The sequence below is a fragment of the Strix aluco genome, chromosome 4 (assembly GCF_031877795.1).
Source record: "Strix aluco isolate bStrAlu1 chromosome 4, bStrAlu1.hap1, whole genome shotgun sequence".
Classification (NCBI taxonomy): Eukaryota; Metazoa; Chordata; class Aves; order Strigiformes; family Strigidae; genus Strix; species Strix aluco.
This window is the reverse complement of record NC_133934.1, coordinates 115,821,254-115,836,154: the sequence shown is the minus strand read 5'-3', so window position 1 is coordinate 115,836,154 and position 14,901 is coordinate 115,821,254. Positions and strand designations below refer to the sequence as shown.

Here is a 14,901-nt window from a genome sequence, read left to right as displayed (position 1 = left end):
GGGAGGCGCATTTCATTTATCTTTCTGCTGGCACATGAAATGGTTTCAGGGCTTCCAAGGCACAAACCATCTCACAGATATCTTAAAAAGGAGGGGAAGTGCTGAATATGAAAGCTGCGGTTTATTCATATAGCTTTGTATACCCTGTGCTTCTAGAGAGCAGGGTTCCTTGTATTCAGGTGTCTGAAGAGGTGAACATACCAATGCAGTTATCCAGACATGCAAACTCTCACCCACTGAACGTTTTAACAAACACACCAAAACTTTACTTAAAGACGCTATTAACTATTGCACTACTTGGCCTTACACTTTCATCCTGTGCACTTTAGAGGTGGACAGATTTTAAGCCTCCATAACACACTACAGTATCACTGAGGCTCTGTTAACCGAACTTACACACACCTTCTGTCTCTGTGCATACATCAGAGGGGCTCTAAGGTACGGATCATCTATGGTGTCTCACAAGCCAACTTGGGTCCACGATGAGCAGTGCAAAGGTGTGATAAGAATAATACACAAAAGCAACTTACAGGAACATAAGTAGTCTACAGTATCCTGTAGAAACTAAATTAACTTGAGAGTTGACCATTGATTTTATGCCATTAAGCATCTCCGTTAAGGTATTACCTATTTTCATATAAAATGTTAATGTACCTATTATTCATCAGGTAAAATGCAATCCCCATTGGAGGTCACAAGGATGTTAATGAGAGTGATAACAGAGCATCTTTAAAAGCGGTTATGAGCAAGGAGTGCAGGTCAATAATTTTCTTCTGTTCTCACGTATCTCTTATTGACGGTCATCTCAATGGACCACACCACCAGGGGTGCCACAGAGATGATTCAAAAAAAAGACAAAAAGATATAGCAGGGAAAAGAAAGTTGAATAAAAGCAATACCTAAATTAGAGGAGTGACACTCTGGGGGTTAAATACCACTGTGGGGACAGGAATGGAAAGGATTGCCCGCTTCAGAAAGAAAGGTACAAGAGGTCTGTGACAGGGGAGTAACAGACCTAAGTGTAGCATCTGCTGTGCACAGTGACCTAACAACTGGATTAATTTCCTTCAGTAGATGAGGAGCCCAAGAAATCCTCTCCTACAGCTCATAAAAGGTTAATTACACAAATACCCCTGGAGAACTCCCCCATGTGCCCTGTGAAACAGGTGCTGTGCAGACCCAGGGAGCCCCATGCTCTGGCTGGAAGAGACATCCCAGTGCCCCAACTGCCTCCTGTCTTCCCCTCCCCAACCAAAGGGCTTCGTGGCAGAGACAGCTCCAAGGTATTCCATCCTTTCTTCCTGAAGCGTACTGGGCCACAGGAAGGATTGTGTGTAACTGCACCCCAGTCTTCTTGCAGCTTGTCCCTGTCCTCATGTGGCTGGTTGGTGTTCAGAGAGGGACAGGGGAAATGCAGTGTGAAGGCTTCTACCTCTTCTGCCTCAGGGACAGAAGATCTGTGCCCATGCCGGGGAGGGTGAACCTTGTTTCACAAACAGCCTTCCCTGCTGCGGGGTTTTAACATAAATACTTTTCTTCTTCAAAAAGATGTCACCCAAGGAAAGGCAGATTCCCCAAATTCACCAAAATAACATTGAAAAAAATTATTCGTTGTCACTTGTTGTGACAAAGAAAAATAATAAAGCAACCCCAGAGGATCAGGAAGAAACGCACATAATTCCCTGTAAATTGTTGCCCTAGTAAACTTAGTAAGTGTAAGACATTTGTACAGGGAAGTTTTCTGAGAGGACTAAAGCACCCAGCTTTGTGACTCTTCCAACGCACAGAATTAGGGTAGAAGATATGTGGAATATGGGACAGCAAGAATAAGGGAGAGCATAGAAAGGGAAAGGGCAGCACTAGTCCCAGCTTTGGCACCACCACAGTTGCTGCTGTGCTGCAACTCTGCTTCTGTGCAACAGGGACATCCCACTTCAACTCAGCACTTGGGGAACAAAAGATGGACACAGGGAGCTCACTGACCATGCTGAGAAGGACTGTAGGAAAATGATTTGACACATATAAAATTTCTTTTGAATCCTCCAGTTCCCAGGAAGCCCTCAAATCGGTAGAAATAATAATGCTTTCCTCCTCCCCATTGTGGTTTTCCCTAAAAAAATATTCTTAGAAATACCTCCAAATGGGAGAGATTCTTGGACAGCCCACTGCTACCTTCAGAAAGGCAGAGCCTGACACCTGCTCAGAAGTAGACTTTAGGAAGGGAAGAAGACAAAACAGCCACTGCATTAATGAAAGAGAACAATGCAGCAAGGATTAGATTTGGTTTCCACCAACCACCTCCAGCTGGGGCCAGTGCTCAGGCAGCAACAGTGTGGAAAAGCCTCTCTGGCCCCTACTCCACCTCTAAATACTGGGTGACATTTTTTGGCAAAAGCTCAAACTTGGATCCAAATCATTCTTGAAACAACCCAATTACGTGCATACAGTTAGGTGTCTGCATAAATAGAATAAATTATCCTGGAAAAAGATGAAATGGATGTTCAGTGCCTGTGACTTTTTCTGAAGCATAGCACTGTTTTTTTTTGTTTAAATACCTAATCACCTGGATTCAGCAAGATGATTTTTGGCTTTGGGTGGCTTATAGCCATTACATACTTCTCAGCATATTAAGCATCAATACGTTGAACACCAATACCCATGTTCATGCCTCAAGCTGAAATCCAGAACTTAGCTGCAATTTAAACAATTTGTTCATGCAAATAGAAGAGTATTTCCATACACGCCACGCCAGATTCTGTGTGCAAAGACATCAACTTACAAAAACGCAGATGCACGTATAAACGCAGTACGGAAGGCAGGGAAAGAACCGAAAAATGAAATCTCCGGTTTCTACGCAGCGCCTGCCTCCGGAGGGAGGAGGGGCGCTGCCTCCCCGGCACCGGCCCCGCGGGCAGCGCCCGGGCCGGGGCCCCGCTGCTCGGCGCCAACAGGTGCCGCGCCCCGCGCTGCGCCCGCAGCTCCTCCTCACGCAGCGCCTCCGGTTCTAGCTGGTCTTTTTCCCCCCTTTTCTCCCCTCATTTTTTCCGTTGTTTTCTTTTGCCCCTCGCCCCGTCCCCAAGCGCCGGCGCCGCCCGGGTTTGCCGCCGCAACTTCGGAGCGGGGAGGCGGCGAGCGGCACACCAGAGGGGGGACGCGCGCCCGCCGCCGCCCCGGCCCGTGCCGCCGCCCCGGCCCGCCGCCGCCACCGCGCCCCACCTGCGCGGCCATGAAGGAGAGGTCCATGGTGCTGCCGCTGGAGCTGCCGGCGGAGCTGGCGGAGGTGCTGAGGCTGCCGCTGCCGCCGCTGCTGCTGCCGGGGGCGGGCGGGGCGCGGGGGCGCGGCGCGGGCGCCGCCTCCCCCAGCAGCGGCGGGCGCGGCCGCGGCAGCGGGACCGACACGGGTACCAGTTCCAGCTCCGGCGGCTCCCGGCGCGGCGCGGCGCGGCCCGGCCCAGCGGACTGCTCCGCCAGGGGGCGGCGGCGGCGGCGGGACGGCCCCCGCGCGGGGCTGGGGCTGGCGCTGGGGCTGGGCCCGCCCCCGCGGCGGCGGGCGGCGGAGGGGCCGGGGCGCGGCGCCGGCCGTGGGGAGCCCCCGCGCCGCCCCGCAGCCCCCGCGGGACGGCCCCGCCGCGCCACCGCCCGGCATCGCTCTGCCTCCCGGCCGACATCGCCTCCGGGGGCCGGGGTGGCCTGGGATTCCCGCCCCGGGCCGGGGCTGCCTGAGCCGAAACAAAGCTTTTCGGTGCCCGGAGGCACAGGGGGGCCGCAGCTGACTGAGAGCCCCGCAGCCCCTGCCCTGCGCTGAGTGTCCCCCCGGCAGCGGGCAGGCCTGGGCGCTCAGGCCGGGGAACGTGGGGATGGCGGCAGCGGGAGCCCCCGGCGGGGCCCTGCTGGTCGGGCGGGTGCGGAGAAGCAGCGCGGTAACTCGTGAACACCCTGAGGAGCAGCGGCAGCTCCTCTGCATCACACAGACCCTCCGAGATAAGGACCTGCCCGCTACACACTTGTTTTTCCTGCCCCGCTTGCAAAGCCGTCAGCCGTTTTTTGAAATACTCTCTCACCTCAGCTGAAAAGAACTTCTAACAGCTTATTCTTATGCCTTTTCACGGCTTAGCTGTAACAACTTTATTTTCAACTTCTCTCTTCTCCTTGTTGCCCGAATTTATCGTTCAGCAATTCACAATAAGCATATTTTGTCCCTTTTCTTATGCTTTCCCCTGTATCCCATAGATACTGTTATCACTTTGCATGAAAACTTCGTGAATTCATTTATTGGGTGGCTCTGGAAAAATTTTGACACCAACTAGAAAAGCAGGGTAATAAAAATGTAAGTTCTTATGTGTTGAATGTTTTTTTTTTCTGTAATTTTTATCTGACTTCTGCCATGTACCTGTTGGTTTCATCTCCAAGGCTGAGCTATTTGGCCATGCTTTTACTACTTCAGGCTATTACAGGGGCCTGGCCCAGGGCTGGTGCAAATACTAGTGTAAGCCAGTAGCAGAAGTACCTGAAAAATCAGCTTTGCACTGGGGTTTTAAACTCTGAAAGAAAAAATAGGTACTTCATCCCATGTACTATGAACTGTATGCTGTTTTGTCGGTATAATGTCACACTGTTGCAGCAGGTGGTGGTGATAAGAAAATCAGCTGTTTTAAATCAGTCCTTTACTTGAGTGACTATTAGTGTGCCTGCCAAAAATGCTTTTATGTCGAGAGGCCCATTAAGTAAAAGAAGTGACATCCAAAAGAGGCGGTGTCATTTTAAGAATTTTAAATTCGGTTATGTAAATAATGGAATTGTCTCTTCATGGACTCTCTCCAAAATTTTGGAAGGGTATTGTGTGTGCCAGAAGCCATAAAGTAACTTCGAAGCAGTGTTAATCTTTTATCATCTGGATTAATTTTACCTGCACTGGGTAGACATCTCTACAGGGTGAATGTAGCCTGGTCAGTCGCTGCATCTGCAGCAACAGCTATAGTAAGGGTCATTTCATGAGAACAAAATAATTAAGGCTTTGAAAGCACAATGTCTTCTGTACTTGTTTAATTCTATGGAGCATGAGAGTTGTAGAGAAACAGAGATGGAAAGCACCTCAGGAAATAATCTAGTCCATGCACCTGCTTAAAATAAAACCAGTTACTCCCGTGATCCTCCAAACAGGGGTTTTACCTTTACCCAATCTCTTCTTGAAAGTGTCCGGTGAGGAAAGTTTCATTCCCTACCAACTTTATTCCACTGGACATTTCCTAAGGCTGTGTCCACCAGGGACACGGAGAAGAGACTATTTTATTTGGGCAATGACTTACCTTCTGAGAACTGCTCTTTGATACTGTCTTTGTCTTTTTCCAGTCTTCTGGTATCTTGTCCACCCCCTGAAAGCGCTCAAGGAGGATTGCTAATGGTAACAAGATTGTTCAGTCAGGTTTCCAAGTATTTTACTGTGATGTTCAACAAGTTCAGCCAACTAATTGTCTCCAAGTAGTTCCTGTCTGACATCTTCTTTCTCACGGGTAATAATAATACAGGACACTTGCTCATAACTGACCTTTTAGTGAGTGATGGTGCATCACCACTTTGGTTTTCTTGGCATCAAATTTTTTTAATTTTGCCTTTCCACTGAGAAATAGAGCAGCATTCTTACTGGTCTATTCATATACTTCTGGAAAATTTATTTTTTATCCTTGGTATCTCAAAAATTGATTTCCTCCTATTTGTCTCCTGTAGTTGCTCACTTCAGGAATACCCTGCAGACCAATTATTGGGGAAAAAATAAATGTGAACTGGTCAGCTTTCAAATTCTTTATTTCCACACTGACTTGTGGAACAACTTTTTCTCTGTAAAAAATTTGAATTAGCAGAAGCATTGTTCTGTACAGGGAACAATGAACTCAGCTACTTTCAGTTTCTATGACACAAAAATACATATCTTCATTCTATCTTTGTTTATGAGTTTTAAGCAATGTGGAAAATTGCTGACTGTATATAAATTCCTATTAGTCTAGAGAAAGAGGTGTTCATTACATGCAGTGCCAGTAGAAAGTAGTACCCATCATTATATTTTGAAGATGCTATAGATTTATCAGTAGTATAGAAAGTGATTTTATTTGTTAAGCACTCTGGAAGTTTGATTTAAGGGGTAGACGGTAGAGGAATAATGAGTGAAAGAACTACTGCATGTGCCAGCTGTCCTGCTTGTGTGATCCAACCATGAGCATCCATAGAGTCTGGATGCCACTAAACATTACTTCCTATTCTTGATCTCAGCTGAGAATTTGGCTACGTTATCTTAGGGGTTAGTGCCAGTCAAAACTAGTCTTTATAGAAATACTTGTAGTGAAATTGCCACTCTACCTGGTAGAGCTTTGTAACCTGCATCCCTACTTGAAGGAGTGTTAGGTTCATTGGAGCAGCATCTCTATTTGCAAGAGACATCCAAACCATTACCAAATTTTGTTCTAGAAAGATCTTTTCAATCATCAAAATTATTAATCACTGCGATGTGCTCAATCTCCAAGCTATTAATTTACCATTCATATTTCTTGAGCTTGACAAAGGAAAAAAATCACTTCAGTTTTCATTTCTGCTTTCTCTCACGTTCACTGCCTTGTTTGTGGAACAGCGCAGTTTTATGCTGTTTAAGATGTAAATAATTTATGAGGAAAACCAAATTATTTGTGTTCCAAGCTTTTATTACTACACTACAAAATACAAAGCTTTGCTTCTCCCTTTCCCCCCCAAAAATACATTTTGGATGTAAATTGATTTATAATAGCTCTCTAAGTTCTTCCATAAAACAAGTATTTTAGACCTGCTTCTGTCTTCCAGTAATGATGATGCAAAGTTTGAACTGAGATCTACTAGTTGTCTTGCCAGCCTTACGGTATGGCTTTCTCATCAAAATATCTAGACCACTTTAAAAGATTATGTCGTGATTTGCTATTGCTATGGACAGACATTGTAGCACCCAGCTAAAAGTGCAAACACGGTTGTATAACATTATTCTTAAAAACAAGCTATGATAGCCTAAGATGTTCTTTAATTAGCTTTAAAGCTGTTTGCTAAAAAGACCACATTTTTCAGTACAGTGGAACACAACTCAATTAGAGAATAGTTTAGTTTGTCAGTTTTCCTGGGGCATAGTAGGAAATCCTTTGTTGCACTTCATGTGTCCATAAGCTCTGCCTTTGCTTCACAAAACAGACCTAACAAAACATGACAATTGAGTCTTGCTACTGAAAAGGATTTTAAATGGGCTTGTATCTGTACAGCCCTGTTTACCATATGTTGTATTTAAATACCTTAGGCAATACAGTACCAATTTTTAGCTTTGCATCCCTGATATCACATTTACATCTTACATTTATGCAAAGGGGAACTAACCTCTCACTTTGGGGAGAGATGGAAATGTTGGCTTCTTAATGGCATTTTAATGTACTTAAATGCTATTCTCTTTGAGCCCAGTTTTAACCTACTGCTGCCTCATTGCAGCAGGTTGCAGTCACACAGGGCAATTAGTTCCCTTAATGAAGAATCAGCCACAGTGATATGTGGTATCCTGTCTGGAGACAGTGCATTATATCTGACAGACTCCTACTGTTAAATGTTATCATAAAGGAGGCCAAAGACACTGAATTTTTCAGATGAAGTCTGGCTGGACTGAATTACCAAAGGGGAGTTCATTCAGAGGCATTTGACTTCTTTCTTTCTTTCTGTTCATTTGTTCGTTCAGAAACTGAATGTTGATTTTGTTTGTGCTTTGTCTTTCAACAAAAAATGTTGACAAACTTAACATAGTATAGCCCCTCAGTTTCAAGCAGCCTGTTTTCCTGAGTGGAATCCAAATACTCCAACCTGCTTCCCAGGTCTCCTGGGCAGTAATGTGACAGTTACTCAGGGAGTCACTGTCAAACTGGGAATTGAGATGATTTGAACTGGCCATTAATAAACAGGCACAGATATGTGCTTAAACAAATGCTCCTTTCCAAAGCACAAGTGCTTGAGTCCAGTTGCAGACTGATGCCTCCTCTGCCTCCAGATCCAGTACCCTCTCCTGAGAGGGGATAGCCACAACTTTTCTTTTGTGATGATAATGGGCAAGTACTGTTCCTCTTTATAATACATTGGAAGGGGCCCGCTGTTTACAATAATGGGATAAAGGATAAACCCAGAAGAGGGAAACTTTGGTTCAGTGACCTGCCAAGACTGAGATGGACCAAGCAGGTCCTTGTTCCCTGGAGGTATATTTTCTACAAAAGTCTGGGATTGGGAAGAAGACCTGCTCCTCAAACCGCATTGAAGGCAGATTGTCTCTGCAGAAGGACGTGTCTCTGCATAAGGAAGAAAGAACTTGAAGGAATCAGCCTGTACCCAGTGTTTCAGGCACTCCTGTGCAAGGAAAGCAGTCTGGAGCCCACACCCCACGAGCAGGAGAGTTGGCCTTTATGTTAATTGATCTTGGGATAAGAAGCACAGAAATGACTGCAGGACAAAGCTCAGGCACTGTTCAGTCAGATATCCATACCTAATGCACTATAAATTCATTGTTTTTCTTCCATTTGCAATAGTAAATGATATTGCAATAACAAACTTGCAGTTTTACACTGTAATCTTTGTAAACTGTCATGTCAACGTATCTTCATCATTCAGAACTGGTCAGAATAAGGCTAATTTTTTTTCTTGTCTTTTTTTCTCCACAGTGGAATGTGTCCGGCTGTATCAGAAATGGAATCATGGAGGTCAGATCCACACCTACAACTCTCTACTGCTTGACAAACAAAAACATCTTTGTAAGTCAAGACTGCAGCATCCCTGCTGACCTTTTAATGTATCCCAGTAACCACAAGATGGAGCAACATTGCCCAACAAATTTGGTGTGGATTACATCTCTTTTTATCGCTGTAAACTTCCAATATCAGCAGCTGTTACATACTGAAGGGCTCACTCACACATAACATGATAAAATGAGTTAGTGCCAAGTAATTTAAAGGAAAATTAAACTTGTAACTTTCTATGCAACTCCTGAATCCCCACAGTTGCTCATGCAAGAATAATAATAGTCAGATGTTACCCTGAAATTACCTGTGGGCAAAATATTCCTCCCAAAAGAGTTTTAGATTTAAAACTCTCTTGAAAACAGTATCATTAGCTGTCATAGAGCTCAAATTCTTAATGTTTCAGGCCTCTAGCTTCATGTAGAATTTAATTCTGACGGGCAAGAACCCTTCTGAAGTTCAAGAAGTTTCTCCTTGTGCTGCTGGCACTGCAGCTTTACAAGCAAACAATCCAAATTGCTTTGACACAGGGGACAAATACAGAAGTATCTGGACATAGAAACAAGAGAAAACATTGCTTTCTCCTTCACTCCTAGTCTCCACCAAGGGAAGGATGGGTGATCAGCACTCTCCAGGGAGTCCCAGCCAGCTCCTTGGCTGCTGTAAGTCTTAAAGAAATTGACATTTTTTTGTTTCATTTATGTGAGCTGCAAATGCAACTGAAGCAGCAACAAAGGCAGACTGAGAAATCTGACTCCTCAAACTAGCTTAATTTGCTTGGACTCACCCCCTGAGCCCACCAGTGACTCTTCCCACAGGGAGGATGAGGCTGCTGTCTGTGTTTGCAGCCTGGTCTGCACCGGGCACTCCAGCTTAGAAAGAAGCTGGGAGAGAAGAGCTGACAGCGAGGTGGAAGAAGTGGAGAAGTAATTGCTAGGGAGTTACCTACCTTCAGTAGATATACACATATATCACAGGCATCAAAACATCTCTTGCAGCCCTGGTGCTGACCCCTTCTTGCTGTAATGGGTAGATTAGAATAAGGGATATATAATGTAGCCTCTCTTCCTAATTACAGTCCTCTAAGTATTTTGCTATGGAACCATTTGTCTTAGAGATTGCCTGTTCAAGTAATGGCTCAAGATCAGTTTATTTCATGCTAGAGAACAGAGAGATTCATGATGGATCTGGCACTTGGCACTAAATTAGGAGGCATTAATTTGAGAGGAAGGCAAAACCAGAAAATGCTGCATACTTGTACATTATTAAAAACTCAAGAGGAGAATTGTCTTGGCTTTTGGAAACATTTATTTCTTCCTCAAATTTACATCAGCTGATACAAAGAAATGAGTAAAAGATCACAACCAGTAAGGCTAGAATTCCCAGTTCACGGGGGATTATGCCTGCAATAGCCTCTTCTAGTCCTAAAGGAAAAGCTGTTTCCACCAGTTCTATCACCAAGAGGTAAATGTCTATGAAAAAGCTTCTAACAGTCTAAAACACTTCTAATGGAAATAAACCCTACTTTCTTACTCCATCAGACAGATTTTCACCTGTCCTTAGATCAGCCAATCTGTTCAAGGTGAGCAATAAATGTCACAGGACATTTATTTCTTGACATTGACACCCTCTGTACACACTTTAAAACAATATAATCAGCCATCACAATATAAATTCAGTTCTGAGTCTGAAATGTCAGCATACATTTAAGGACCATAATCCATGACATAATTACCAAGGTACTAATTAAAAGTATTGGAAAGGGGGCACATGGCCTTGAGAAGGAGAATTTTATGGTCCCAGCTAGGGTTCTCAAGGTAATTAGTTTGTAAAAGGGATGCCCCTGTGAAAATATTAACATGTGTAGACTCTCATTTGAGAAGATAATCAAACATCCAGAAGAAGACAGCACTGCACAGGACCTTGAGAAATTATCTACATCAGTCCTCTGCCTTGAATGAAGAGCCATTGTTATTTACCAGCCCTGGTGGGCCAGTTCTTTCTCCTTGCTAAAGAGGACCTCAGCTTCAAGTATACCTCCCAGAAAAGCTGTGCTGCCACTCAGACCCCTTGTATGCCACCTTCCCCGGAAAATGGAAAACACAAACAGGCAATTTCAATATAAATGCCACAGCTGCTGTTAATGCTATATTTTCTCCAAATACTATGGTGTGTATACATATACATTGTCCCACTACATTTTCTCCAATACCCACAAGTCCTGCCTGTGAAGGGCTGGCTCTGCTGGAGCATATCACAGGGTCTCAAAGAGCATGTTACATACTCATTTTCCTGATACACACTTGAAGGAGCCAGGATTCCTTGATCCAGTTTCATTCTTCATACATTAGAGAAAAAGAGATTAAATATGTAGTCAGGTGGCCCAGTAACCCTCTAAATGGGGCAGAAAGGGCAGAGAAGAAAAGGTAGGGAAGTTATCTAAGTGAGGCAGAGGCTTCATAAAATAAGACTCATTTATAAAAGCACAGCACAAATGTTAACTGAGCATTCCTTCAACAGACTTTACAAATACTGTTAGGCTACAATGGAAAACCAAACTGAAACACAGAGGTCATGAGTGTATCTACAACATAGGTGCTGATGCTCCCCACAAGCTCATCCAAAACCAGAAGTGCTGGTGAGCACTCAATGGTCAAGGCTCACCAGCTCAAGAGTATCTCAAGGACAGGTCTGCAGAGGTTCCAGTGCAGAATGGTCATTCCAGCACAGTCCTTTGCTGTGTTGTGTGCTGTATCGTATGGTTGTATCAGGTTGGTTCTGGCTTGGAGATCTCCGTACCACTGCATGATGTGGACACGTTCTGAAATACTGACTGAAAGCCAAGTTATAAGCTCATAGCAGAACCCAGATCTCAGGAGTTCTCTGATCTTAGTATTGAGTCCAAATTACTTTCTCACTGTGCAAAATACTAGGGAATGGGATTATTTAATTTTGGCTAGAATATTTTAGAGGCAAACAACAAACAACAAATGGTAATATCCCATGGGCAGAAGCAGAAATGCTGAGATAGCACTGGCTTGCAAGAAAAAGAAGAAAAAGGAGGAGCTATGTCATGGTAGGGTTCTGCCACAAATGGGCTACAGAAGGAGGTGGTAACTGAAGCACTTTTGAACAACTAGTAGAAGTAATTAATAGGAGAGTAAATAGTGGTAATGGGAGAAGGGAGTGGATTTTCACTATTCAGATATAAACTGCAGAAAGTTATGGACCATGTTAATCCGACTTTCCATTTCAGAAGCCTTTCTCAAAGCATTTGTTTTAGATTTGGGTCTGGCTGGTGGGGAAGAACTGATAGAATTAAATGCAATTTGGGTGAAAGCTGTAGTTGACTGGAACTGCAGAGATTGTGACATAATAACTGACATGTCCTGATATGTAACCAAATCTTCTAAGAGGTGTAAGCTTTAAAGTGTTGAAGTAATGAAGTGAACATTTGGAGTGGAGATAGGGTATACTGTCAGATACTGACCTGCCCTATCGCTGGGTTGGAGGGATAGTGTTCAGTCTTCTAAGGAACAAAAAAAGTAAAAATGCTGAATGAAGACCATAAACATCAGAAAAGCAGACTTCGCCAAATTCAGGAGTCTGTAGGAGGGCTCTGCAGGGAAGGTAATCAGGAGGATAAGGGAGTGCAATTTCACTATAGTAATGCACAAATAAAAGCTACCCTAACAAGGAAAAGAGATAGAAGCAGTAGTAAAGAGTCATCATAATTACATCACAAACTGAAATGAAAAAAATTAAGTGTGAACACAGAAGTATAACAAAAATACAGAAGGAACAAAATCAGAAAGGCTAAATTACAAAATGCGATACATGGCAAAAGGAAGTACACTAAATGACAGGACAACACAGTATATCAGATGATTCAGGGTAGTGTGGAAGCCACTGAGGAGCTGGGAGGGGATAAGGATGGTGGTAAGAAGGCTTAATTCAGGAGGGCTGTAGCAGTTCTGGAGGTCACAGGAGACCAATAACGATGAAACTTTGTGGAAAATTGAAGGGAATAGGTCTGTTTAGTCCAGAAAAGAGAATAACAAAATAAAACATGTAAACAATCAAAAAGTATATAAAAAATTAAAGAAAGCAATCAATGTAATTTGAAACAAAGAAATAAGTTCCAATTAGGATCAACTTTCTAACTGCTGAGGAAAGGCAACACTGACAAGATGCCCAAAGAGGATGTAGGATTGTTTTCTTGGAAGGTTTTTGTCAGTGGGTTGCACAAGCATTTGTCAGGGTGGTCTATTTAAATTCAATCCTCATTTCAAAGGGTTAGGCTGTAAGTCCCCTTGCAGTCATGGTTATCCTGTTAGCTGAGACGTTAATCTCTCCTGTGGTACGGTGGAATTCAGCCTCTGGCCCTGAAGTAGGAAAAAAACAATTTTATGGATTTGGGGTGGGACATATTAGCTGGCAATGAGCCCTGTCTAATTTGATGATTTTTTCTACTGCTTTTACTGGAGGCATACTGTGTCCACCTCCCTTCCTTGGGGAAATCCTGGAGCCAGTGCCAAAGCAGACTCGTGACAGGACTGCAAATGACTGTCATGGAGTCAGGACTCAGAAGTGAGCAGCACAGAGCTGCACACTTGCTGATTGCCTTCTGACAGCTTTACTTTGTTAAGGCTTGGGGCAGGGGAATAGGAAAAGGCTCCTTGTTCATTTTATACAGAGCAATCCTTTTTTCTCCCTTTCCCTGGAAGAGTGAGCTCATGAAGTACTCAAATTTCAGTGTTTCTGTCACCTGGTAGTTTTCTAATACAGTATGAGCTAGTCCATGATACTCAGAACTGAGCTGAATTTGGGTCATCATCAGCCATTTAATTTTGCTTACCAGTGAGGCAAAGCTAATGAAGACATCTTTCTGAGAAATGTACTGTGTGTTTAATGTGTCGGCACTTGCGAAATTGAGTTTCACTCTTTAAAAGATGTCAGGACCTTTTAAATGGCAGGGGGGGTAACGTAATTAATGAAATGTGGACATTACCATATTGCACTTTGCTTTGTCCCACTGAAACGTTCATATCGCATTCTGGGGTGATACCTTACAATCAAAGAGTATCACGAGAAGATTCATCTTGCCTCTGATCTCCGCTTGAATATTGCTGAAATGAAGCTCATAAAGAAACTTCAAAAGGAGTGTAAATTATTTACAGGTTCTGGGGCTTTCACATGAGAAAATACAACTGGGAAAAAATAATGAGACTGCACTTCTGCAAACACTGAAAGACAAAGTGCTACATCAAAGAATCAGTTTCTTTTATCTTTAGATGGTATAATACAAACATGAATTAAAAATATGGGGAAAAGAAGACACATAGGGGGCCAAATTAATTCCTGGTATCTTCTATAAACTCTCAAAATAATTTTCCTTTTAAATATTGTGATATATTATTTGCATTTCTTCAGCATCTGCATAGTTTTTTTCTTCTATATATCTTAGAATCATAGAATCATTTAGGTTGGAAAAGACCCTTAAGATCATCAAGTCCAACTCTAAACCTAACTCTGCCAAGTCCACCACTAAACCATGTCCCTAAGTGCTGTTGACATGTCTTTTAAATACCTCCAGGGATGGTGACTCAATCACTTCTCTGGACAGTCTGTTCCAATGCATAGCAACCCTTTCAGTGAAGAATTTTTTTCTAATATCCAATCTAAACCTCCCCTAGCACAACTTGAGGCTGTTTCCTCTTGTCCTGTCACTAGTGATCTGGGAGAAGAGACTGACACCCACCTTGCTACAATCTCTTTTCAGGTAGTTGTAGAGAGTGATAAAGTCTCTTCTCAGCCTCCTTTTCTTCAGACTAAACAACCCCAGTTCCTTCAGCTACTCTTCACAAGACTTATTCTGTAGACCCTGAGATTGTGGAAGGTGTATGAACCATCGGTTTGGAAAGATGGGCTAGAGAAGCAGCACCCAATGACCACCACACCCTGATTGTTTCCACCTTCCAGAGGGGAGCCATTTTCAAGTTCAATTATCTGCTCTCCAAAACCAAATGATCACTCTGAAGGATCAGGTGTCTCAGTTTCACTTGGAGAAAGCAAGAAATTTTTTAGACCATATCAACTGGTTTGATTACTACAGGTTTTATCTTGAAAC

At 43.5% G+C, this 14,901-nt stretch overlaps 1 protein-coding gene across 1 annotated transcript in view; it reads right to left on the bottom strand.

The window, feature by feature from the left end:
* The window catches only part of C4H14orf132 (chromosome 4 C14orf132 homolog), a 42,363-nt gene extending 39,068 nt beyond the window's left edge, over positions 1 to 3,295 (bottom strand). Inside the window, exon 1 of the mRNA XM_074825050.1 lies at positions 3,217 to 3,295. Coding sequence (XP_074681151.1) covers positions 3,217 to 3,243 — 27 coding nt within the window. The 5' untranslated portion in view covers positions 3,244 to 3,295. The remainder of the gene's footprint in view (positions 1 to 3,216) is intronic.
* Positions 3,296 to 14,901: the final 11,606 nt, after the last annotated feature.